At 41.6% G+C, this 25,871-nt stretch overlaps 1 protein-coding gene across 3 annotated transcripts in view; it reads right to left on the bottom strand.

Annotated features, from left to right (window-relative positions):
* Nucleotides 1-25,871, bottom strand: part of PAMR1 (peptidase domain containing associated with muscle regeneration 1) — a 99,132-nt gene that overhangs the window by 50,272 nt on the left and 22,989 nt on the right. For all 3 annotated transcript variants that reach the window (XM_001114978.4, XM_001114993.5, XM_077963094.1), the window contains exons 2-3: nt 14,843-15,019; nt 9,373-9,501 (exon numbers count right to left, since the gene is read on the bottom strand). In XM_001114978.4, the coding sequence (XP_001114978.1) occupies nt 9,373-9,501; nt 14,843-15,019 (306 nt within the window). The remainder of the gene's footprint in view (nt 1-9,372; nt 9,502-14,842; nt 15,020-25,871) is intronic.

Below are 25,871 nucleotides of genomic sequence, written 5' to 3'. Positions count from 1 at the left end.
AAGTTTCTTGTTTGAAAATTTCCATTTCATCATCCATGCTCTATTTCTTTTGACTGAGTGTTCTCTTAAATGTAGATCTTATTTTCTTGCTTCTTCACAACAGGAGATCTATTGTTTCCTTTGATTGGAAATGCCCTTTCCTCTATTACGTTGGCAGGAGAACTGATGAGGGATGAATCAGTTCGACCCAATCAAGGGTTAAGCTGATTTGGGGCAGGACTGAAGCTATAACCTCATCAGAAGAGCCTTGAAATTCAAACTCCATAAACTTAAGGAAATCTCTCTTTGATTTTCATCTCCTCCTTCCCCCAGCTTCCTGCACTCCCATGACTACAAGACTGGGAAGCTGTGAGCCCATGAGACTGTGAGACTTTGAGACCACAGGCTTATGAAGCTGTAAGGTGACGACATCCCAAGATCTCCTGCTTCGTAGCCTCATTCCAGCCTTTGCTTGCACAGCTAAATTCCATTTAAGAAAATACTTGGTGGAGAGAATTGTCTTTGCCTTGGGGTCTCCTCTAGATTTAAGTTCAAGCAGTCAGCCCACAGATTCAAAAGTTTTCCTGGCCCTCCTCCTCCTCTGTTAGGCCTCTTCCTGCACTTGCCCTGCCCCCAACCTCAGCAACTGCCTTCAAGTATGAAGCAGCCCGAATCTCTTGCTCATCCTGGAAGAACTCATCCCTCTGGAGTTTAAATTCTTTCAGATTTCATATTCACAGACATATTATGGCTTTAATGAAAATTGTTATTTTCTTTGGTTTAATCTAGTGATTTCTTACTGTTTAAGCAGGAGGGAAGGTCTTTCACATCCTTCTATACCTTCATCAGAAGCTGAGCTATGATTGATGAGTTCTTTAATAACATAAAATCCTCTACAAAGATTTAAACATTAATTCTCTGGGGTCAAAGAGCTTCAGCACATAAAATATAAAATACTATTTGCCATACAATACTTTGTCTAGTGAAGACTACCTCCTTGTGTCCAGTGTGTATTCTTTACCTTTAAAGAATTCTCTTTTATTATCTTTCTTCTCTGGCCCTTTATGGATTTCTTCCCCTGCCCCCTAAAACAACAACTAACAAACAGAGCTCTGGATTATAAGAACAGCATCCACCAGTTATTGAGCACTTACTATATACCAGACTCCATCCACCATTTATTGAGCACTTACTATATATCAGACTCCATATTAAGGGATTTATAGACAGTTCTTCACTTAAACTTCACAAAAACTCTGAGGGCCACTATGAGGGTCCCAATTTTGTAAATGAGGAAACAGAGATTCACAAAGATTGGGTAACTTTGCCCAAAGCCAGGAAAGGAATACAGATTAAATCCAAGCCCAGGCTGCTAACTGCCACCTAATACCATCCCCAGTTTGAATCAGCCTGGGCACTGTTCTTCTTCTGGGAGCATCAAGACACAAAAGGCTGGAGCGAGATGAGGCAGTTTTCAGTGACACCGCCCTAGGCGATTCCACAACTCCCCTGGAGGGCAGCCCCAAAAGTCAGTAACACACAGCTTTGTAAGCCTTTTCCCCACTCCCCTTAAGTTTGCTCTTAATCATTCCTGCTTATGGCTCAGGAATCAGCCTGCACAAATCCTCTTCCTCTCTGATAACTCTTGTCCTACAAACATTTTTGGGCATGGCTTATGGCCAGTTCCTCTGTTTCTCTGCCTCTGTCCAAAATATGACTAAGAAGATAAATGTATTAAGGACCTATAATCTCTCCCCATAAATCCTCTCATCTGGGTTGCTTTCCTATCCTCCTCAGATGCCCAGTATCCTTCAAGGACTGAAAGGCTGGGATCACTGCCATGCCAGCTAGAAGTGTGGCATTCTGGGTCACTCTTGGGCCCTCCTGCTGCTCATCTTTTTTGATGGCCAAGGAACTCAGCCTAGGGCCAAGGTAAACCAACACCAGTCTGGTGGTCAGCAGTGGAAGTCAGCAGAGTGGTTCCACTTCAGAACTCAACTTTTGAGTTTAAGAAACCCTAAGAGGAAGCCTTGGTTTCGACTTTGGATATCAGCACCTCTAATAGCCAGCACCCAAATCGCAGTTCCTAAATACAATTTCCCACTATAAGAAACCAGGATGCATGGAGAAATGGCTGGTTTCAAGACCTGGCATAGAAAATCAAGGTGAACTTAAAACATTTGAGGGTGAGGGGTAGAATGCAAGTAAGTGCTCAAGGAGCAATGAGGTGTAGCCAGCTTGAAGGGCCAAATCTGAAACAATCTAAGCATCAAAAGAAAAAATATGATAACGCTATGAAACAGAAAAAAATTAAAATTCATGAGTCTCATAGTGCAGAAAAAGAGAGCGAGCCAGATGTTGGAGAATGATAAAAAGTGGCGAATCCTGGAAAGGAGCATGTGGATGTATGCTATTTCATCTCTCTGTAGAACTGAAATGTTTACATTAAAAAGTAGAGAAAGGTAGAAAGAACAGCTCTTTTTTTTAAATGGCAATAAAGTGCCACTAGCTCCTAGTCTGGATATTCTGAGATTACTAAACCAATCTTTCCTGGACAGAAAGATGTGAATGAGTTCTCTCCTGGGCCCAATAGCCTCAGGTCGTTTGCCCATCCTCCTGGATAATACAACCTGCCAATGGTTATGCATGAATCAATTGCATAATGAATTTTAAGGTCATCATTAGTTAGGTTAGTAACACAAACATTGTCAAGGACAGTGAGCATATAAAGGTGCTACTGCATCTGTTCAGTGCCAAATGCTCTCTAATTCACATATAAAACAGCTCTGATCCTTCTGGCACTTGTCCGCCACTCCTCCCTCCTTCTAAGGCTCTGTATAGTACTCAGGAAAGAAAAAAAAAATGCCTAGGCTCTTCAGAGACACTCAGAAGGAAGCGCCTTCAGGATAACGTTGTCTGAAAGGATCACTTGGGCGCCATCTAGTGGGAAAATGCTTACACTGCCATGGGGCTCCAGCGCTGTGTCCCAGCCATACACGGGCCACCCTTAACATACGCGGGCGGCATACTGCTCAGCACCAGGCGGGCATTCAACAAAGAGTGGAATGAATTACTTCTTCCTATGAATTCCCTGCATGTATGTTTAGTGCCAGTATGAGGTGAGTGTGATAAGAAACTAATAACATCATATTGATGTTTTCTTATGGTCAAGCACCGTTTTCACAGATGGATTGTAAACTCATTGCAGAATCATTGTATTCCCTGGTGCCTAGCCCAGTGCTCCATAAGAAATGCTCCATCAGTGCTCATGGTGGTGGTAACATACACTGTGCGGAATGAGGCTTTCAGAACAAGCATAATGGAATTGAACAAGCACCACTGAACCAACACAGGATCGGATAGGAATCTGACCGTTAGTTTGTTTTTTAAATTGCATAGCATTGACCACACTCCGTTTGTTTTTAACTTTAAAAAAAAAAATCTCCTCTCTAAACCACAAGCTCTAAGATGTCAGAGACCATGTCCGTCTGGCTTATCATTGTACATCCAGTACCTAGAAGCAACCATTCAAGAAATATCTTTTGACGGGATGGGTAGATTAATGAAGGAAGGCGTGAGCTCTCTGTTCTACCTGCCTAGGTGATAGACTGGTTGCTCTGAGCCAGTTCTGCTGTCCTTGAGAAAGCCGGGACCCTTACATGGACACGATCACCAGCCTAACCAATGAGGCTCCATAAAAAGCCTCTTACACCAAGGCGCAACCCAAGACTCGAACAGTAGGTGCTATTTAAAAAGACACATGCTCAGGATTTCTGAATATTAATATTTTCTGTTTCATAATGTTTGGGTAACTACTATCCTTGTTTTGTTACCATTTGCTTTATTGACCTCGTGCATGCAAATATTCTTTCCCTCCTGTCCCCTGTACCCTGAACAAACCCCCTTACTCACATGGAGTGACTGGAGTATTGTTTAGAAATATTTATCCACCCTGCTTCCTTGAGGATGGCATATACTTCCCTACTTCACTCATTAGGAACTTAGCCATGTGACTCCTTTTGGCCAGTGGAATATGGGTGAGTGTGATGTGCACAGAGGCCTTATGTGCACCTGTGTGTTTGGCTTCGCCTCTTGTGCTTCTGCGACCCACCCTGAGAAGAGCATCCTCTGATGGCTGCTGTCCCTTCTGCCTGAGCCCTGCAGCCTGGAGCACAACCAACCCAGACCAGCCCAGTTGAAATCAGTGGAACCCCTGCCAACTCACAGACCCATAAGAAAGAAAAACAAACATTTGTCCTTTGAGATTGTTAGTTACCCAGAAAAAAAAAATGAACACTTTAACACCACCACCCCTGAAAGCTTCAACTTAGAAACTCTCCGATCATAATACCCTTCCCACCTACATGTTCCATTACTTTATTACCACCAAGCCTGCTTTTCCACTTAACACTTCCTGTCCCTGTTCCCCCCACCAGGCTCTTTCTGGTTTCATGTCCTTCTCAATTGGGATCCTTGGTCAGTCACGTCTCAGCTTATTCTTGGATCAACAAAACAACTGGTTTTATTCCCTTCTGCTACTGCACTTCTGGAAAGTACCAGTCAATGTCCTAACTGACTGCATCATCTCCCTAAGAACTCTGGCTTCGACTGGGTCCTCCGTCTTGCTTGCACATGCTTTAAGCTTAACACCAGCTGGTGCCTTTTCTTGTTCCTCAAGTGGCTGCCCCAAACCTTTGGTTCTTTCAAGCCCCAGCCTCTCTTCTACTCGTTCTCAGCAGAGATTTCACTCCCTACTTCTCAGAGAAAACAGGGAAACTCACCAGCGGGAGGCAGGCTAGGACCGTGGTTAAGAACAAGAATAAGGGGTCTGGAATCATCCTGGGCTTTACCCTAAGTGTATGGCCTCAGGCAAGTTTCTTCACAGCTCTGAGCCTCAGTTTCATTATCTATAAAGTGGGAGTATGTATTTTCATAGGGTATTTTCATACGTTACAGATAAAACAAGACATGGCACATAAAGTGCTCAGCACACTTCCTACCATATAATTACGAACAAACCAGATATGCTACCTATAAATAATTCTTTCCCTCCTGTCTCAGTCTAGGACAGAAAAGGAAACTCCCTCTCCTTTAACTCTCACTTTTGTTCTTGATCTCACAGGAAGTTCTTCTCCTTCAGCATAACATGGTCTTACCTTCTTCAGTTATTCTTAATCTAATATCTTCAATCTCTCCTACTGACATGTTACTCACATTAGCTTAAAACCTGTTTCACCCTTTCCCATCTTTTTTTTTTTTTTTTTTTTGAGAGACAGAGATGAGGTCTTGCTCTGTTGCTCAGGCTGGAATGCAGTAGTGCAATCATAGCTCACTGCAGTTTCAAAATCCTTGGCTGCAGAAGTGATTCTCCCTCCTCAGTCTCTTGAGTAGCTAGCACTACAGGCATGCACCACCATGCCTGGCTGATATTTTTTTAATATTGTACAGAGACAGAATCTCTTATTGTTGATCAGTCTGGCCTTGAACTCTTGTCCTCAAGTAACCTGACTGCCTCATCCTCCCAAAGTGTTGGGATTACAGGTATGAACCACTGCACCTGGCCTTTCCCATCTTAATTGGTATTTTTCCACAGCAGTTTATTTACTCGTATAAACTATCACCTTAATTCTCCCCTTCCTTGCTTGATTAAGCTTATTTAAAAGTTGTCTGTATTCTTTACGTCTATTTTTCACCCTTCAAATCTTGCCTTTTTTTTTTTTTTTTTTTTTGAAACTGTCTCACTCTGCCCAGGCTAGAGTGCAGTGGCATGGCTAATTTTTGTATTGTTTGCAGAGATGGGTTTTCACCATGTTGCTCAGGCTGGTCTCGAACTTCTGGGCTCAAGTGATCCACCTGCCTTGGTCTCCCAAAGTGCTGGGCTTTCAGGCATGAGCCACTGTGCCCCACCAAATCTTTATATGAAGTTGCTATTGCTCAGGTCACCAATCACATGCTAGCCATCAAATACAAAAACCTCTTTACTGCCTTCATCCTATGTGACCTTTCTGCCTCATTTTGAAACACTGCCCCCAGCTTCCAGAACCCTACTCCTTCCTGGTTCTCCTCCCATCTCTCGATCTTTTCCCATCTCCTTCCTGGTTTTCTCTTCCTTTCTTTTTACATCTGTTGCTATTTCCTCTGACCATGGTGCTCTGTTCACCTCCTACTTCCACCTATAACAGCCATATGCACTTCTCAAGTCTCCAAAATTATCTCGAGCTGCAGACACCTATTTCCTACTGTTTGCAGGGTCTCCTATAGGTGTCCAAATTCCAACTTATCTCAGGTAGAACTCACCTTCTTTCCCCCACCAAACCTCTTCCCTTTTATTATTCACGTAACAGCATCAACTTCTAGAGAGTTGATCAAACTAAAAATTTGAAAGGTAAACTCTTGAGGTTCCTCACCCCTACCTTCAGTGAGTCTTGAGTCCTGTCACTTCTTCCTTTAAGCTCTTCTAATTCTAGTCTCCCTTCTTCATCCCCTGAACCACTGCAATTGCACTCCTAATGGCTACCTTTGGATATGGTCTTCCTCCACTCTACTGGAGTTATGCTACAAGAGTTATCTGTCAAATGGTACTCCCCTGATTAAACCATCCATCATCTTAGAACCATGTCTAAGCTCTGAGCCCTGGCACACTATGCCCTTCACAGTCAGAGCTTGCCACCCCAAGACCATCACCTTGCTCTGATCACACCTCATGTCACACGCTTCCTTGAACACACCTTGCATTTCCACACCCTGACTATACTATCCCTCTGCCTGAAATATCTTCCTGTTCTGCCAACATATGAGCAAAGGCATAGCTCAATCTTCATCTCCTGTCTGAAACTTTCCCTCCCTCTCCCTGTCATCAACTGTTCTCTTAGCTAGTTCTCAGAGCACTTGGTCCATCCCCTACTTCACCACTCTTCCTTGGCTCCCCACTGCACTTGGAATAGCATCTAAATTCCTTACCTAGCTTACCTACATACAAGGCTGTATTAGTCTGTTCCCACACTGCTAATAAAGACATACCTGAGACCGGGTAATTTGTAAAGGGAAAAGAGGTTTAATGAATTCACAATTCCACATGCTGGGAAGGCCTCACAATCATGGCGGAAGGCAAAGGAGAAGCAAAGGCACATCTTACATGGCAGCAGGCAAGAGAGCTTATGCAGGGGAACTCCTGTTTATAAAACCATCAGATCTCGTGAGACTTATTCACTACCATGAGAACAGTATGGAGGAAACCACTCCTATGATTCAATTATCTCCACCTGGCTCCACCCTTGACACATGGGGATTATTACAATTCAATGTGAGATTTGGGTGGGGACACAGCCAAACCATATCAAAGGCCATGTGTGATCACACTGGTGCCTACCACTCCAGCCCCAACAAATCCCCCTTTCCCTCTCATGTGCACAGAGAAAGAGCAATCTTCCATATGATCCAAAGCAGGAAAGAACCCAAAGTGATCCTATATAATCCAAAGGTCAATGTGAAGTCCAAAGCTGTGCACTACAGCTTTAATTATGACTATCCCAAACTATTATTGAAAGTAGTTTTGTCAGGCATGGTGGCATGTGCCTCTAGTCCCCACTATTTGAGAGGAGGATTGCTTGAATCCAGGAATTTGAGGCCAGCCTGGGCAATAGAGAAGGACCCCATCTCGGAAGAAAGGAAAAGAAACGAAAGGAAGAAGAGTAGTCTTCTTTCTGAATCACCTAACAATTCAGTAATTAAGGAGCATATAGGATAATAGTGATGTATTTATTGCATTAATTGAGCTTTTACTATTGTCAGAGAACTAGGTGCTTCACATACATTATCTCATTTAATCCTCAAATCAACCTAATGAGGTAGGTAGCCTTATTCTCCTTTTTTATAAAAGGACACTGATATTAGCAAGATTAGATGACTTGTCCAAGGTCATACTGGCAGCGATAGACAAAAACATTATTTAAACCCAGGTCTGTTTCATTCGAGAGCTTGTATTCTGCTCATTATGCGATACAGTCTCCATAGAACAGCTGCCAAAGAAGACCAGAGTTAAATATTGCGGCTGACCTACCTGGAACATAATCTGCCAGGTACTGATTTACGAGAAACCATCTAAAATGACATTGAAGTTTTAAACCTGCAACCGAGACCAACACTTAAAAAGTATCTGTATTGGCCGGGCGTGGTGGCTCAAGCCTGTAATCCCAGCACTTTGGGAGGCCGAGATGGGCGGATCACGAGGTCAGGAGATCGAGACCATCCTGGCTAACACGGTGAAACCCCGTCTCTACTAAAAAATACAAAAAATAGCCGGGCGAGGTGGCAGCGCCTGTAGTCCCAGCTACTCGGGAGGCTGAGGCCGGAGAATGGCGTAAACCCGGGAGGCGGAGCTTGCAGTGAGCTGAGATCCGGCCACTGCACTCCAGCCTGGGCTACAGAGCGAGACTCCGTCTCAAAAAAAAAAAAAAAAAAAAAAAAAAAAAAGTATCTGTATTATGGATAACTGAACTCCCCAGTTCACCTGGAAGTGCCAACAAGCCCCTTCTCCTCCTGGTATAGTTGAATTTCTCAGCTGCAGACCATACACTCATCCTTAGCCACAGAGTCTTGAAACTGATGGTATTTCAGTACAGATTATATCGGTCAAAGATACCAACCACACCTGATCCTCCATCTCTGTAAACTGGAAATATCATTCATAGGAGAAAATTAGACTGTAAGACCATTCTAACTGCTTCTGATTCAAGTAGGAGACATATGGAATAAGTTAGTGAAATAAAAGCAATTTGTACATTGCTTGAGATACAGACTCTCAGAGGGACATTTATCAATCAGGGCACTGCGGAGGGGAATCTTGGACTGAGCGAGAGATTAGATTTCCACTCCATTTTCAAAGAATTGAAACTCACAGAACTCTAATAAAAACTAAGTAATTCTTTCACACCAAGCAGATGCCAGAAAAACACTCTTTCCTTGGACAAAAGGCATGCTAGCAATTTGCTGTGGGTTCCAGGAATTTAATTCAGGATTCAAGAAATTTACCAACAGAAATTCATATGTACAGTGCACTACAGACAACATTTCTGAAGACTTAGTCACTGTTTGCTGACCAAGGCTACCATGCAATTGCTTCTGGAATGCATAGAGCAGAAAGCCTTGGCCTCGCTTAGAAAAGGAGATTGAAGAGTAGACATAAACCTCCTGTGACCAAGAATTCAAACAAATGTTCACAATCCACACCTCGCAGATGGAAACCCATCTTTGTTTTTATAGTTTTACCTAGAAAGCCCTCTGGCTGCAGGCTTTCCAAAACTCAGATTCCAAGGAGATAAATCTTGGTCCATTGTAAGCTAAGACTTTAAGACAGTGTGCACTAGAGACAGAGCTAGGTCAAGGTCTACTTACGCATGCAGTCTCCTCCGTACCAGCCTGCTCGGCACTCGGCACAGTAGAACCCCTTCACATAGAAGTCATCCAAGGTACCCCCCCATGAGCCATTTCGGCAGCTCTTGCAGTTTTCAAAGATGGTACAACCTGAAACATTCCCAAGAAGAGGAGTGTTAGGCCAAAGCACTTGCGGGTTCTAATCAGCTGCATGGGAGCACAACTGCACCTTCTCAGGGTCCTGTCTCAACTAAGAGCATCTGGGCCTAGAAAGGTGTCAGAGCCCAGAGGAAGAACCTCTCATCTCAAAGAAACTGCTAGAGGTGCCAGAATTCAGACTGGAGAGTTTAGAAGGGGGGTCTCAACAAGTATCCCAGGTAGTGGCTGGTGTTTTAAAGTAACACGAAACTGCCTGCAGGAAAAGGAAGAATCTATCAATATAGAGTCTTTTGTATAAATGCGTTACATGTTTATTGTGGAAGTTTTAGAAAATTTAGACCAGCAAAAAGAATTAAATAAAAAATATCTAAAACCCCATCACCCAAACTATTGCTAACAGTCTTTCTCTGCCTATATACACATACATTTTTTAAATTAGACTTATATGACTTATGGTACATTGTTTTTGTAACTTACTTTTGAATTTCATAATAGATAGTAAATATCTTCCTGTGTTATTAAATACTCTTCTATGTCATATACTTCTGTGATGAAAGTATGCCATTGGAAACAACTCTCCTGTCTAACAACAGGCTCACCCTGGAATGTGTCAGGCTCCCCGCAACCAGCAGGCCACACCAGAGGGGTTTGCGTGATTCTGCAACAAGGACCAGTTTAGAAACATGGTCTCTTGAGGGAGTCGGGGGTCGTGAGAAAAAGTACAAATGATTCAATCCCACTTAGCAAAACAGAGAACTAAGTTCTGGCTCTGCCATTGTGCAGCTGTGTGTCCTTGGGCAAATTGGTTAAGCTTTCTGTGACTCAGTGTCCTCATTTGTCCAATTGGGTGTTATGATTTGGATCTGTGTCCCCACCCAAAGCTCATGTTGAGATGTAATCCCCAATGTTGGAGGTGGGGCCTGGTGGGAGGTGATTGGATCATGGGAGTGTGTGTTTGTTTTTTTTTTTTAGACGGAGTCTCGCTCTGTCACCCATGCTGGAGTGCAGTGGCGCAATCTCAGCTCACTGCAACCTCCACCTCCCAGCTTCAAGTGATTCTCCTGCCTCAGCCCCCCGAGTAGCTGGAACTACAGGTGTGTGCCACCACACCCAGCTAATTTCTGTATTTTTAGTAAAGACGGGGTTTCATCATTTTGGCCAGGATGGTCTCGATCTCTTGACCTCATGATCCGCCCACACTGGCATCCCAAAGTGCTGAGATTACAGGCGTGAGCCACCGCACCTGGCCCATGGGAGTGGCTTTCTCATGAATGGTTTAGCACCATCCCCTTGGTACTGTCCTTGCGATAGTGAGTGAGTTCTCTTGAGATCTGATTGTTTAAAACTGTGTGGCACCTCCCCCTTCTCTTGTGCTCCTACTTTCACTCATGCTTTACCTTCCTCAATGAGTAAAAGCTGCCTGAGGCCTCCCCAGAAACAGATGCCACCATCCTTTCTGTACAGCCTGCAGAACCGTAAGCCAATTAAACTTCTTTTCTTATCAATTATCCAGTCTCAGGTATTTCTTTATAGCAATGTGAGAATGGCCTAACCCTGGGATTAGACATCGTATCTACCTCTTCAGACTGTTTTAATTTTTAATTAAATTATCACAAGTGCCTGCACATAGTATCTATAATACAAAATATGAACTCTTATCCCTGCCACTGCATACAGCATGCTCAATTTTAACAGCCTATTATCTGTTTTCCTATAATAGACTTAAGTCAAGGACTGTATCTTGTCCAACATTGTATCCACAGCACCATACAGTGGCTTGCACATAGTAAGTGTTCAATAAATATTATTTGAGTGAATGAAGGAAGGAAGAAGGAATGGCTAATCCAAGCTTCTGAATTTCTTAAGATAAACAGCATTTCCTCAAGCTGATAGTATGCTTCTTTGCTTTCAGCTGAAATTAGGTTTTCCTTGGCTGTAGTGTATGTACGTGTGGTTACTGTAGGAGAGAGATGCATAGCTCTCTCTTTCCACACTATCCTGATTTTGCTTCCCTTCTTCCAGTGTCCCCTTCTATCAGAGAAGATGAGTTGCTAATACAGCTGGCCCTCCGTATTCACAGGTTTGACATGCATGGATTCAACCAACCATGGCTAAAAAATACAGTACTCAAAGGATGCAGAGCCCTGCAGTTCCACAGGGCCAACTGAGGGACTTGAGCATCTGTGGATTTTGGTATCTGCAGGGGTTGTGGAAACAGTCCCTCGTGGATATTGAGATATGACTGTATGATTTGTCAAATTCCAGTAGTCATGTGACCCATAACTGGGTCCCTGCAGGATCACTGTGCCTTCCAAAGACTATCTTTACTTACATGCCAATTCCCCCTCTTTAACTCCCTATCTCATCACTGCTGAGGAGGCAAATGGACTGAGTCTGCCCCCAGCAGCTGTCTTAGTCTGTTCTCACACTGCTAATAAAGACACACCTGCGACTGGTTAATTTATAAAAAGAGGTTTAATTGACTCACAGTTCCACATGGCTGGAGAGGCCTCACAATCATGGTGGAAGGCAAATGAGGAGCAAAGTCATGTCTTACATGGTGGCAGGCAAGAGAGCGTGTACAGGGGAACTGCCACTTATAAAACCATCGGATCTCGTGAAACGTATTCACTATCATGAGAACAGCATGGGAAAGACCTGCCCCCATGATTCAATTACCTCCCACCAGATCCCTTCCACAACCTGTGGGGATTATTACAATTCAAGATGAGATTTGGGTGGGGACACAGAGCCAAATCCTATCAGCAGCCCTGGCCAACTCTCTTTCTTAGCACAGTCACATCAGAGTGCTTAGATATAAGCCACAGACACCAGCCTGGTGATTAAGATGAACAAGGCTATACTAAAAAGACACTAAATACAGAAATAATAAATACCCAGGGTGATGGATACCCTAAATACTCTGACTTGATTATTACACATTCTGTGCAAGTAACAAGATATCACATGTACCCCATAAACGTGTACAAATATTATGTATCAATTAAAAAGGAAAAAAAGACATTAGATAGTTCACAAAGTTGCTAGAAGGGCCAGGGGACCAAATGCAGAGCTATACAACCTAGAACTACAGGAAACCACACTGGCCCAGTGAGGACCCTGGTGCTACCAGATGCTACTAGAAGTCACCATTGACATCCCTGCCATTGGTGCCCCTCGACACTGATCCTGCTGCTCCACTGCCACCAGCAGAGAGAAGATCATTATCTATCATAATGATAGAAATGCAAACTGAAACTGTCCATGATCCCACCTATGAGACTGGCAAACATCCAATGACACATCGTGTTGCAAGGCTTAGGGAAAACAGTACTCTCACACACTGCTGGAAAAAAATGCCAAACATATGGAGAAAACATGGCAAAGCAAGGCTGGGAAGTGACATATGCGCCCCCCTTTGACTCAGCGATCCCTCTTCCAGGAATCTACCTCGAAAATACACTGCAAAACTACTAAGTGATGTATGCCGAAGGGTAGTCATTGTAGTACTGTTAACAGCAAAAGGATGGAAACAACCCAAATGTTCATAAACTATGGTAATCCACACAAGGCAGATACATGCAACCATATAAACAAATGAAGAACATGGTTTCATACTGACATAGAGTGACCTCCAGCATATATTGTTAAGAGATAAAAGCAAGGCCAGGCACCAGGGCTCATCCCTGTAATCCCAGAACTTAGGGAGGCTGAGGCAGGCAGATCGCTTGAGCTCAGGAGTTCGAGACAAGTCTGGGCAACATGGGGAAACTCCATCACTATAAAAAATACAAAAATTACTCAGGCGTGGTGGCACTTGCCTGTAGTCTCAGCTACTCAGGAGGCTGAGGTGGGACGATTACCTGAGCCTGGGAGGCAGAGGCTGCAGTGAGCCATGATTGAGCTACTACACTCCAGCCTGGGTAACAGAGTGAAACGGTGTCTCAAAAAATAATAAGAGAAAAAAGCAAGATGGTTAGCAAGGCTTATGATATGCTATCTTTTGTGTAAGAAGAGGAAAAATATATATGTATATATACATCTGCTTGTGTTTTCAAATATGGAAAACACATAAAAACAACAAACCTATTTGTATGTCAAATAGGTGACATCACAAAACAGAGAAAGGAACTATATCAATTGATTTTAACATGTAATATTTTGACTGTACATATCAAGTGGGAGATATTGGAAGATCAATAATCACCACAAAGAAGTAACTGCTAGAAGGTCTCATTTCATCCAAAGACACATTCATATCACTGGGACCATTTCCCAAGTGTCCAGCTCAGAAACCAGAGCATCAGACTTGACTCTGTTCTTGTCTTCCCTCTCCTATCCTACCCAACAGATCCCAATGTGTGGTCAGTTCCACTCTCAGATCCCAAATCCCTCTACCTCTCTCCATTCATAGAGCTTGTACCTTTATTAAGGTCCCCATTATTTCTTTCCTGCCTCTAGTCATGCTTGTCCTTTTCCCATACCACAGCTAAAGAGAAAAATCTGCTTTTCCTTCTTTACTAAAAGATTTCCAGTGTTACCAAAATATCTTCAGTATATAGCCTAAACTTTGAAGCACAGTTTGCAAAGCACTTCAGGATCTGGCTCCTGTTCCTCCCTTCAGATTGCTCTCTCTTAATCTTTTCTCATTCATTCATTCCCTCTCCCTCTCCCTCTCCCTCCCTCTCTCCATTTATCCAGGTCTCTCATCACATACACATTTCTCCTGCCAGACTGCTACTTGCATCTCCCAAAACCCCATGCTTCCTCTTGCCACAGGACCTTGGCACATGTTATCCTCTGTGGCTTGACTTCTCCTCCCAAGCCCCCTCACCTTGTTTAGTCTGCTTCTCCCATCAGCATGCTCACCACTTTCTCTAGCAAGTCTTCACTGACTTTCCTCCCACCTGCCCCCATTCCCATCCATGTTGCCATAGTCCCCCATGCTTCTCTATCATAGCATTTACTACACTGTATGGTAGCTGCCTGTTCTCCATATCCCCCCAGGCTATAAGTTCTGGGAATGCCGGAGTGTGTCTTTTGTTTTATCATTGTATTCCTAGTATCTGACTTGGTACATAAAGCTGCTCAGTCAGCTTGTTAAATGAATGAGTGAATGAATTCAAAGTTGTACAAGTTTAACACTGAAAAGAGTACTGACTCCTTTTATTGCTGTGCCTTTGGTTAGAATACGCTGAATTGTGTCACTTTTCATAATCATGGGACCACAGCCTCCTGATGGCTGCCTGCTAGAATTCAGGCGTTCAGTCTGTTCCTGTTCATTGCCTCCAACAACGTGAAGGCAACCTGAAGTCTCCCATTCCACACTCACCTGGGTGGATCAGGCAGGAGTCACACTCATTCTCCTCATTCCTGCAGCAAGGGATGGTATAACCCACAACTTCCTTCTTTCCGGGGCAGACGCACTCAATCTGATCATATTCACAACACTCCCGACACATGATATTCCACTCGGCTCCAGGACAGGCTTCATTAATGACTGTGTACTCTGAAATGGAAAACCAGCAGGTGAGGCTAGGGCCTGGCAGGGAGTGGTAAGACTCTTAAGTACTCTACTGCTAAGAGGCAACTTTGCCCTATAAATGCATTGCCCTGCCTGAATGAGAAAGAAGATCCATGTGAATTCTTCCCAGGCCAATGTCTCCAAAGTAGGGAGACCTACCCCAAGGAATATTTGAAACCACCCATGGGAGCATAGATGAAATCTGTTTTAACTGCTATTCATTTTTATTTTTATCTTTAAAATATGAAATCAAGTTTCATCATTAGATAATCTAGGTGGATTGGCAATAGAACTTAATGTATATAATTTATAAACCAGCACACATCTCTTAGGTGTCTATGCTCATTTGTATTTTTGTTAGAATACATCAGGCCGCTGTTTATGACTACATAGGTTGTGCACTGCACAGATCCATAGGCAGCCATTAAACTGCATGACTGCACACTGCAGCCCAGGAATGTGGGCCATCAGAAAATTTGGAGACCAGTCTCCACACCAGGTCATTCAAGTGCAAGGCCGATTGCCCAGTAGAGACTATGTCATTTCTTCCAAACTCGGCCCCTCAATTTTTCAGTGTACTATTTTCATAGTACCTCCAAAGCGAAAACCAACAGAAAAGACAAAAAGCACCTTAATTAGTATGTTTGGGAGAATTTCACTGTTTTACAATGGTGAACTCATTAGCCCAACTTCATTCAGGCGCCAAGTGCAACTGAGTGTTCTTTCCCATAAGAAAAAAAAAAAATCCCTTTCTGTGCAGGATTTTTTCCTTCTCATTTTCTTTTTTTATATATACCTTCAATAAAAACAAAAACCATCTGGCAAAACCTATAAGAGGAATCAGTCAGAGGCTTCCTGAAAAAAGTCAGGCTAAGAAACAGACCTTCTAGTTTTGATTTCCTCTTCATTTTCCCCACTCTCCATTTCTAAAAATTTTGCACAAAGATGACAATTACAGCTGAAATGAGTCAGATATTTGAGGAAGTGAATCTGGACAAGATCCCCACAAACCCTTCCCAAGAAACTCCAGGCAGGGATCACCAGCATGCTTCGCAGGCCCGCATAAATGAACTCTAGCGTCTGCAGTGGCTTCTAAACCCTTGAATTTCATAGTTTCCTCCCTAAATTAGGAAGTGTGACACAGGGTTGGTCACTCTCAATTTTCCAAGTAGAGCCATTTAAAGAAAGTATCATCATCTACTCTTAGCCTCAGGTCATAAGAACATGCCAATATCATAGAAGGTAGCCACTTGCACAATGTGGGACAGTTATTTAAATGAAATAAATTTAGTTTTATGAAAATTTGACTTTTTAAATCATTTTTCCACAAACATTAGTGGACCAGAAAACATCCTTACATTGGTGTTTGGGAATGAGTGGCTACATCATCACAGCATAATCACCACTGAGATTTGTTTCCACCACTACTGTCTGAGGCCCTTCAGGGGGACCCCCACGACTTACTTAGCTGTGCTTCCCATGTCTCTGATGATTTGCTGACAAAGTGAATGACTTCTAAAATCTAGATAATAATTTAATGGTTAAAAGCAAGAAACAGCAGAAGGAAACACAGGAGTTAATCTCCATCCATGATCTTGGATTTGGCTATGGATTCTTAGATATGACACCAAATCAGGAGCAACAAAATAAAAGTGAATTCGACTTTATTGAAATTAAAAATGTTTGTGCAGCAAAGGACATTATCAAATAAGTGAAAAGACCACCCATAAAATGGGAGAAAATATCAGAAAATATTTCTGATAAAGGCTTGATATCCAGGACATATTTCTAAAACTCATACAACTCAACCATAAAAAAGACAAACAACATAGTTTTTTAAATGAGCAAATGACTTGAATAGACATTTCTCCAAAGAAGCTATATAAATGGCCAACAAGCACATGCTAAGATGTTTAACATCACAAGTCATTTGGGAAATGCAAATCAAAATCACAATGAGCTACCACTTACTAGGGTGGCTGTGATCCAAACCAAGGGAAAAAATGGAAAACAAGTGTTGGCAAAGAGGCAGAGAAATTGGAACCCTTGTACATTGCTGATAGAAATGCGAAATGGTGCAGCCCCTGTGGAAAACAGTTTGGCAGTTCCTCTAGAAGCTAAACAGAATAGACCAGGAATTACACTTCTAGGTATAGATCTAAAAAATTGAAAACAGAGACTCAGAGATACTTGTATGCCAATGTTCATTCACAATGGCCAAAAGGTGGAAACAACCCAATTTTCCATCAAGAGATGAATGGATAAACGAAATAAAGCATATGGGCCGAACGCAGTGGCTCACACCTGTAATCCCAACACTTTGGGAGGCCGAGGCAGGCAGATCACTTGAGGCCGGAAGTTCAAGACCAGCCTAGCCAACATGGTGAAACCTCAGCTCAACTAAAAATACAAAATATTAGCCGGGAGCGGTGGTGCACACCTGTAATCCCAGCTACTTAGGAGGCTGAGGCACAAGAATCGCTTGAATCCAGGGGGCAGAGGTTGCAGTGAGCCAAGACTGTGTCACTGGACACCAGCCTGGAGGACAGACCAAGACTTTTGTCTCAAAATAATAATAATAGTAATAATAATAAATAATATAAAAAATAAAAAATGAGGTATGTGCATACAATGGACTATTATTCAGCTGTGAAAAGGAATGAAGAGCTGCTATGTGCTACAATGTAGATGAAACTTGAAATCATGCCAAGCAAAAGAAGCCAAACACAAAAGGACAAATATTGTCTGATTCTACTTCAATGCAATATCTACAATAGGCAAATTCATAGAGACAGAAAGTAGACTAAAGGTTACCAGGAGCTGGGGGAAAGCTGAATGGAGAGTTGTTGCTTAATGGTTACAGAGTTTCTATTTGGGGTGGTAAACTAGATTGAGGTGACGGTTGCACAGTCACAGGAATCTAATTAATGCCACAGAATTACACACTTAAAATGGCTAAAATGGCACATTTTCTTAGCCTTCTCTATCCTTCCATTCCTCCTCTGATTATGTGCACTCTGCTTTACCCCTTAGCTCTCTCTCCCTCATTGTACATTTATATCTTCCTATAGGTAAAATGTTTTTGTGTGTCCATAAACCCTAAGACCATGTTGGCCACTCTGAATTTTCAATAAATGGTGATTGATCAACTATAACATGTCACTCTACTGATGTTTATTATTGTACTACATTATAACATTCAACTTCTTTTCTTCTTTCTCATTGCAAGTAAAATATCTAAAAATTCTCACTCAATACAGCTTTCTTTTATACATATATATAGCTTCTTTTTAACATAGAAAAAAAATATTTTCAAAGGCTGAGAGAATGAAGGGAAGTCATCCAGTTAGAAAGAATAGCACACCCAAAGGCCACGGGATGAAAATAAACACAGGCCATATGCACAGGACAAAAACTAAGCTTGCTTGAAAGAAGCAAAGATTATGAATCCTGCATAAGTTCTTTTTTAGATCACAAGCTCCTACCTGTGCCAAGTTTTCCTAGTGGAATGTGTATTATTAATAATATGCTGTAGTGTGTTAAATCCATGTGGTATAGCCCGTTATTCAAATTATTCAAATTTTGGTATTTGTGATACCAAAAAAGGGCACATTTTATGTTATCTATATATATTGCCACAGTGTTTTAATTGTGAAAAGTAGGGGAGGGAGACTGAGAGAAAATAAATCGGTTAGATGCTCAAACATGGGAGTCGACAGACCTAGGTTTGGAATCTCCCTCTGCTACTTGCCTTGGCAAAGTTACGTTACTCTCTCAGCCTCAGTTTAGTATCCGGTAAAATGAGTACATTTTCTCCAATTTAGGCCTGTTGAAAATACTAGACAAAATAATGCATATAAACAGCTTAGCACAGCACCCAGTATGTACTAAGCATTCAGAAACTAATAGCTTAAAAAGAAAAAAAGAAAAACAATAGAGAACGCCCATATTTCTCAAGGATATTGTTTTTTATGCATGTCAGATCAATTTCTTGCTTAAAATGGTCACCTTGCTTCCCACTGCTTTTTAGAATAACCCTCAAATCCTCTGCCACGGCCCACAAGGCCTTTGAGGTCTATGGTCTCCCAACTCCGTCAAGCTTTTCTGGCCACTGTTTCCCACCTTCTCTCCATTTCTCAAAACCACCAAGCTCTGGCCCACCTTGGGACCCCACATGTGCTTCTCCCCAGGCCTCTGTCTCAGGCCTTCACGTTAATGACGTGTGTTCACAGAGGTCCTCCCTGGCATTCCCCTCTGAAATGCACACCCCTTCCATCCCATCTGTGGTTATTTCTGTCTCAGTATCCTCAGTATCCTGGTCCTTACCACAGTTTAGAATCGTTTTCTGTTCTCATTTACCTGCCGAGTGTCTGCCTCCCTTACATGCCCATAAGCTAACAGGAGCCACATCAAACTTGTTCACCACTGCCAGGACAGGGCTGGCTGGCACACAGAGGCGCTGAACAAATATCTGTTGAATGAATTCAGCCTGAACTCAAGAGCTAACCTTTCTTCAGCAGTCAAATATTTCCATCCAGCGGGTTCAGCTTGGAGCCATGAGCCAGGAGAGCTGGCTTTGCCTCTAATTTGTTGATACCAGAGCTGGGTGCCTTTCCTCCCACAGTGAGGTATCTAGACATGAAGGTCCAGGTGGCCTGCCTTGGGTCCATATTTCTGGACTCCAGCCCCCACCCCGTACAGATGTATGTTTGTTCCACTCTCTGAACAGCAAATATGCCCATGGGGTGTGGCTCATGCCTCACACCCCCTCCCTCTATTCACCCCGCAGCAAGCACTACATTCTTCTAGGTTTTCTAAGAATTTTGTAAATACTGATAACTCGAGGGGCTACACCAACAGGATAAATAATTTGCAACTTTTATAAGATTCTGTACGTCAACACGGAAGGCCATTTAAGGTTTGTTCCACTCCCTGTTTGCCCCTAAGCAGCAGACTCGTCACCTCTGGCCTGTCACATACCAGGGGCCTCCCTTTTACCCAGGAATTAATTCCCTAAAATACCTTCACTGGCATTTCTCTTTACTCCAATGAGCAAGCCCACCTCAGCCCTCTTTACTCCATGACTCTTTATTTCATAGATCAGATCCATTTCTCTTTACTCCAATGAGCAAGCCCACCTCTGCCCTCTTTACTCCATTACTCTTTATTTCATAGATAAGATCCATTTCTCTCTACTCCAACGAGCAAGCCCACCTCTGCCCTCTTGACTTCATGATTATTTACTTTATAGGTAAGATCCATCTCAGGCTAAGGGAATGACCCCAAGGAATCCTGGCAGAAGGGATTTTACAGATGTGACTAATTTAAGGATTTTGAGATGGGAGGCATATGCTGTAATATCCAGGTAGAACCAATGTAGTCACAAGGACCCCTGTAAGAGGGAGACAGGAGGGTCAGAGTCAGAAAGGAAGTCTGCTGACAGAAATGGAGGTTAGAGTGATGTGCTTTGAAGATGGACTGTGGGACCACAATCCAAAGAGGCAGGCAGCCTCTAGAAGTCTGAAAAGGCAAAGAAACAGATTCTCCTGCAGAGCATCTGGAAGGAAAGCAGCCCTGCCAACCCTTTGATTTTAGCCTTGTAAGATTCATTTTCGACTTCTGACCTTCACGACTGGAAGGTAATACATATGTGCTGTTATAAGGCCCTAAAGTTGTGGTAATTTGTTACAGTATCTGCAGGGGACTAACATACCGGGACTTTTTTTTTTTTTTTTTTTTTTTTTGAGACGGAGTCTCGCTCTGTCACCCAGGCTGGAGTGCAGTGGCCGGATCTCAGCTCACTGCAAGCTCCGCCTCCCGGGTTTACGCCATTCTCCTGCCTCAGCCTCCCGAGTAGCTGGGACTACAGGCGCCCGCCACCTCGCCCGGCTAGTTTTTTTGTATTTTTAGTAGAGACGGGGTTTCACCATGTTAGCCAGGATGGTCTCGATCTCCTGACCTTGTGATCCGCCCGTCTCGGCCTCCCAAAGTGCTGGGATTACAGGCTTGAGCCACCGCGCCCGGCCTGGGACTTCTTGAAAGAAAGGTTAGCCCACAGCAAGTCTTTGAACCACTCTGTTCCTCATTTTCCCCACTGAGCACAATGCCTAGAGCAAGGGTGAATGATGAACTCATTCTTTCATTCTACAAGTATTTATTGTTGACTACGTCCTAGGCGCGCTGGAATGCAATAGAAAAAAAATGGACACCATCACTAGCCTGATGGTGCTCACAGTTCAATAGAGAAGACATTGGTCAAATGACCCCACAAATACATAATCATAAACCATGATAAGGAAAACTTAGAATGCTAGAAGAATGAATGAGTGGTCATGAAGGTGCATTAGCACCAAATCTACAGACCTCATAGGGTTAGCGAGGTTTAAATAAAATTACAGAAAGAATCCATCTACAGCTCTGCATCACTTAACGACAGGGCTATGTTCTGTGAAATGTGTCATTAAGCCGTTTCATCGTTGTGTGAACATCAGAGTGTATTTAACACAAATCCAAGTGGTATAGCCTACTACACACCTACACACAGGCTACAAACCTGTATAGCATGTTACTGTACTGAATACTATAGGCAATTGTAACACAATGGTAAGTACTGGTGTATCTAAACATATCTAAACAGAAAAAATATGGTATAAAAGATTTTAAAAAATGGAACAGCTGTATAGGGCACTTACCATGAACACAGCTTGCAGGACTGGAAATTGCTCTGGGTGAGTCAGTGAGTGAGTGCTGAGTGAATGTCATAGGCCTTCACTATACACTATTGTAGACTTTATAAACACCATACACTTAGCCTACACTCAATTTATCAAAAATATTTGCTTCAGTAATAAATTAACCTTAGTTTTCTGTAACTTTTTAATTTTATAAACTTTTTTTTTTTTTTTTTTTTGAGACAGGGTCTCACTCTGTCACCCAGGCTGGAGTGCAGTCACACAATCTCAGCTCACTGCAACCTCCGTTTCCCAAACTCAAGCGATACCCCCACTTCAGCCTCCCAAGTAGCTGGAACTGTAGGCATGCACCACCAGGCCCGGCTAATTTTTGTATTATTTTTGTAGAGACAGGGTTTCATCATGTGGCCCAGACTGGTTTTGAACTGCCGGGCTCAAGCAATTCACCTGCTTTGGCCTCCCAAAGTGCTGAGATTACAGGTGTGAGCCACTGCACCCAGCCAATAGCACCCAGCCAATAAACTTTTTAGTGTTCACTTTTTGAGTCTTTTACAACAACTTAAATAAAACATAAACACAAGTACAGTTGTACAAAAATATTTTCTTTCTTTATATTTTTATTCTATATGCTTTTTGCTTTTATCCTATTTTTAATTTTTTTTTTTTTTTTTTTTTTTTTTTTTTTTTTTACTTTTTAAACTTATTTGTTGAAAACTAAGACACAAACATACATATTAGCCTAGGCCTACACAGGGTCAGGATCACTGCTTCCACATATGAGTAAGAACATGCAATATTTGTGGTTCTGTGCTTGCTTATTTCACCTAACATGATAACCCCCAGTTCTATCCATGTAGCTGCAAATAACAGGATTTCATTCTTTTGCATAAATAAATAATACTCCCTTATATATAGGTACCACATTTTCGTTCAGCAATCATCCACCGATGGGTACTTAGGTTGATTCCGTATCTTGTCTATAATGAATAGTGCTGCAATAAACATAAGAGTAGAAATGTCTCTTTGATATATTGATTTCCTTTCTTCTGGATGTATTCCCAGTAGTGGAACTGCTGGATCACATGGTAGTTCTATTTTCAGTTTGCTGAGAAACCTCCATACAGTTTTCCATAATGGCTGCACTAATACACATTCCCACCAACACTGTACCAGGTTCCCTCTTTATATCTTCACCAGCATGTTATTGCCTGTCTTTCTGATAAAAGCCATTTTAACTGGATTGAGATGATATCTCACTGTGGTTTTGATTTGCATTTATCTGCAGTTTTTCATATACCTGTTGACCATTTATATGTCTACTTTTGAGAAAAGTCTATTCAGATCTTTTGCCCATTTTTAAATTTAATTAATTAATTAATTTTTAAGTTCTGGGGTACATGAGCAAGATGTGCAGGTTTGGTACATAGGTAAACATGTGCCATGATGGTTTGCTGCACCTACCAACCCATCACCCAGGTATTAAGCCTGGCATGCATTAGCTGTTTTTCCTAATGCTCTCCCCCAACCCACCTTCCTCTGACAGGCCCCAGTGTGGGTTATTCCCCTCCCTGTGTCCATGTGTTCTCATTTTTCAGCTCCCAATTATAAGTGAAAACATGTGGTGTTTGGTTTTCTGTCCCTGTCTTAGTTTGCGGAGGATAATGGCTTTCGGCTTCATCCATGTCCCTGCAAAGGACATGATCTCATTCCTTGTTATGGCTGCATAGTATTCCACGGTGTATATGCACCACATTTTCTTTGTCCAGTCTGTCATTGATGGGTTTGCCCATTTTTAAATCAGATTTTTTTTTTTTTTTTTTTTTTTTTTGCTATTGAGTTGTTTTAGCACATCGTATCTTCTGCTTATTAATCCCTTGTCAGATGGATAGCTTGCAAATATTTTCTCTCATTCTGTGGTTGTCTCTTCACTTTGTTGATTGTTTCCTTTGCTGTGTGTAAGCCTTTTGGCTCAATGTATTAATAATCCCATTGGTCCATTTTTGCTTTCATTGCCATGCTTTTGAGGTTTTACCCGAAAAATCTTTGCCCAGATCAATGTCCTGGAGCATTTCCCCAATGTTTTCTTTTAGTAGCTTCATAGTTTCATATTGGATTTAGTCTTTAATTCATTCTGATTTGATTTTGTATGTAAGAAATAAGGGTCAAGTTTCTTTCTTCTGCATATAGATATCCTGTTTTCCTGGCACTATTTATTGAAGAGACTGTTCTTTCCCCCATTGTATGTTCTTGGTACCTTTGTCAAAACTGAGGTGGCTATAAGAAATGTGGATTTGTATCCGGGTTCTCCATTATGTTTCACTGATCTATGTGTCTATTATTATGTAAGTACCATGCTGGTTTGGTTACTACAGCTTTGTAGTGTACCTTGAAGTCATGTAGTGTGATGTCTCTAGCTTTTTTTTTTTTTTTTTTTTCTTGCTCAGGATTGCTTTAACTATTCAGAATCATTTGTGATTCCATATCAACTCTAGGATTGCTTTTTCTATTTCTGTGAAGAATGTAATTGGTATTTTGATTAAGGGTTGCACTGAATCTATAAATTGCTTTGAGTAGTATTGTCATTTTAATGGTATTAATTCTCCAAATCCATAAGCATGCAATATCTTTCCATTTTCTTGTGACCTCTTTAATTTCTTTCATCAGTGTTTTATAGTTTTTCTCATATGGCTCTTTCACTGCTCTGGTTAAACTGACTCCTAGGTATTTTATATTCTTTGTAGCTATCGTAAGTGGGTTACTTTCTTGATTTCTTTCTCAGATTATGTTGGTGTATATAAATGCTACTGATTCTTATAGGTTGATTTGTATTTTATGACTTTACTGAATTCATTTATCAGTTCTAACAGTTTTTTGGTACAGTCTTTCGATTTTTTTTTAAATATAAGATTATTTGGTCTGCAAGCAAGGCTAATTTGACTTCTTCCTTTCCAAATTGGATGTCCTTGATTTCTTTCTCTTGTCTAATTGCTCTGGCCAAGACTCCCAGTATTATAACGAATAATAAAAGTGGTGGAAGTGGGCATCCTTGCCTTATTCCCAATCTTAGAGGGAAATCTTTCCAATTTTTCCCCATTAAATATGATATTGGCTGTTGGTTTGTCACATATGGCCTTTATTATTTTGGGGTATGTTCTTTCTATGTCTAATTGTTTAGGGTTTTCATCATGAAGGGATGTTGAATTTTATCAAATGCTTTTTCAGCATCTATTGAAATGATCATATGGTTTTTGTTCTTGGTTTTTTTGATGCATGTACCATGTCTGTTTATTTGCATATTATTTGAATCATCCTCGCATCCTTGGGGTGAATCATGGTGAATGATCCTTTTAATGTGTTGTTGAATTCAGTTTGCTAGCATTTTGTTGAAGATATTTGCATCTGTGCTCATTATTGATATTTGCTTCTAGTTACCTTTTTTGCTGTTGTTCTATCCTCATCTGGTTTTGATAATAGGGCAATGCTAGCCTCATAGAATGAATTTGGAAATATTCCCTCTTCAATTTTTTTGGTAGAGTTTAAGGAAAATTGGTATTAATTCTTCTTTAAATATTTGGTAGAATTCAGCAGTGAAGCCATCAGGTCCTAGGCTTCTCTTTGATGGGAGACTTTTTATTACAGCTTCAACCTTGTTACTCATTACCGGTTTGTTGGGGTTTTCTATTTATTACTGGTTCAATCTTGGTCGCAAGTGTCCTGGAATTTATCCATTTCTTCTAGATTTTCCAATTTGTTGGATTATAGTTTTTTGTAATAGTCTCTAATAATTCCCTGTGTTTCTGTGGTCTTGGTTATGTCTTTTCTCATTTCTAATTTTATTTAATTAGGATTCCTCTTTTTTTAATTTTAGCTAAAGGTCTGTTGATTTTATCTTTTCAAAAAACCAACATTTTGTTTCATTGAATCTTCTTAAATTTTGGTCTCAATTTAATTTATTTCTGCTATAATCTTTATATTTCTTTGCTTCTATTTAATTTCTGATATTTTTGTTGTTCTAGTTCCCTGAGGTGCATTGTTAGGTTTTTTGAATTCCTTCCACTTTTTTGGTGTAGGTGTTTATTGCTCCAAACTTCCCTCTTAATACTACTTTTGCTGTACCCCATAGATTTTGGTATGTTGTATTTCCA

The sequence above is a fragment of the Macaca mulatta genome, chromosome 14, assembly GCF_049350105.2.
Source record: "Macaca mulatta isolate MMU2019108-1 chromosome 14, T2T-MMU8v2.0, whole genome shotgun sequence".
Taxonomy (NCBI): Eukaryota; Metazoa; Chordata; class Mammalia; order Primates; family Cercopithecidae; genus Macaca; species Macaca mulatta.
Note: the sequence above shows the minus strand (reverse complement) of the source record. Positions and strands in the feature narration are given on the sequence as shown.